The sequence below is a fragment of the Arachis ipaensis genome, chromosome B04, assembly GCF_000816755.2.
Source record: "Arachis ipaensis cultivar K30076 chromosome B04, Araip1.1, whole genome shotgun sequence".
Classification (NCBI taxonomy): Eukaryota; Viridiplantae; Streptophyta; class Magnoliopsida; order Fabales; family Fabaceae; genus Arachis; species Arachis ipaensis.
In genome coordinates, this window is record NC_029788.2 from 9,880,551 (window position 1) to 9,881,054 (window position 504).

At 34.9% G+C, this 504-nt stretch overlaps 1 protein-coding gene across 1 annotated transcript in view; it reads left to right on the forward strand.

Annotated features, from left to right (window-relative positions):
- The window catches only part of LOC107638832 (peroxidase A2), a gene marked incomplete in the record, with an annotated part of 2,351 nt that continues 1,847 nt past the window's right edge, over positions 1–504 (forward strand). Inside the window, 1 exon segment of the mRNA XM_016342228.2 lies at positions 1–447. Within this exon segment, the coding sequence (XP_016197714.1) occupies positions 223–447 (225 nt within the window).

Genomic DNA, 504 nt, shown 5'->3' on the forward strand with positions numbered 1-504 from the left:
TAGTACACACTACACACACACAGGCTTTCTCAAAAGTTGCATTGCATGTGATTGAAAATTTGAATCACAGATGAAATAAATTAGTTGTATTTATGACCCATATAGGTCTATAATATACAAACATGCATGTTTCTCTCTATAAATAGGGCCTTCTATGCCAGGTAAAAATATGAAGCAAATCAGACATAGAAGTACGATTCTTTTGTTGTGAACACTTTAAAAATGAGGTCCTTTCATGTAAGGTTGTTCTGTTTCGTGGCTATGACTATGCTCATGCTTGGAGCACTTCCATTTTCCTCAGATGCACAGTTAGATCCATCATTTTACAAAAACACTTGTGCCAATGTTCATTCCATTGTTAGAGAAGTTATAAGAAACGTTTCAAAATCTGATCCAAGAATGCTTGGTAGTCTCATGAGGCTCCACTTCCATGATTGCTTTGTTCAAGTATGTTTTCTCTTTACTTTAATTACTATATATGCCTTTATGAGTTTTGGTGCCACA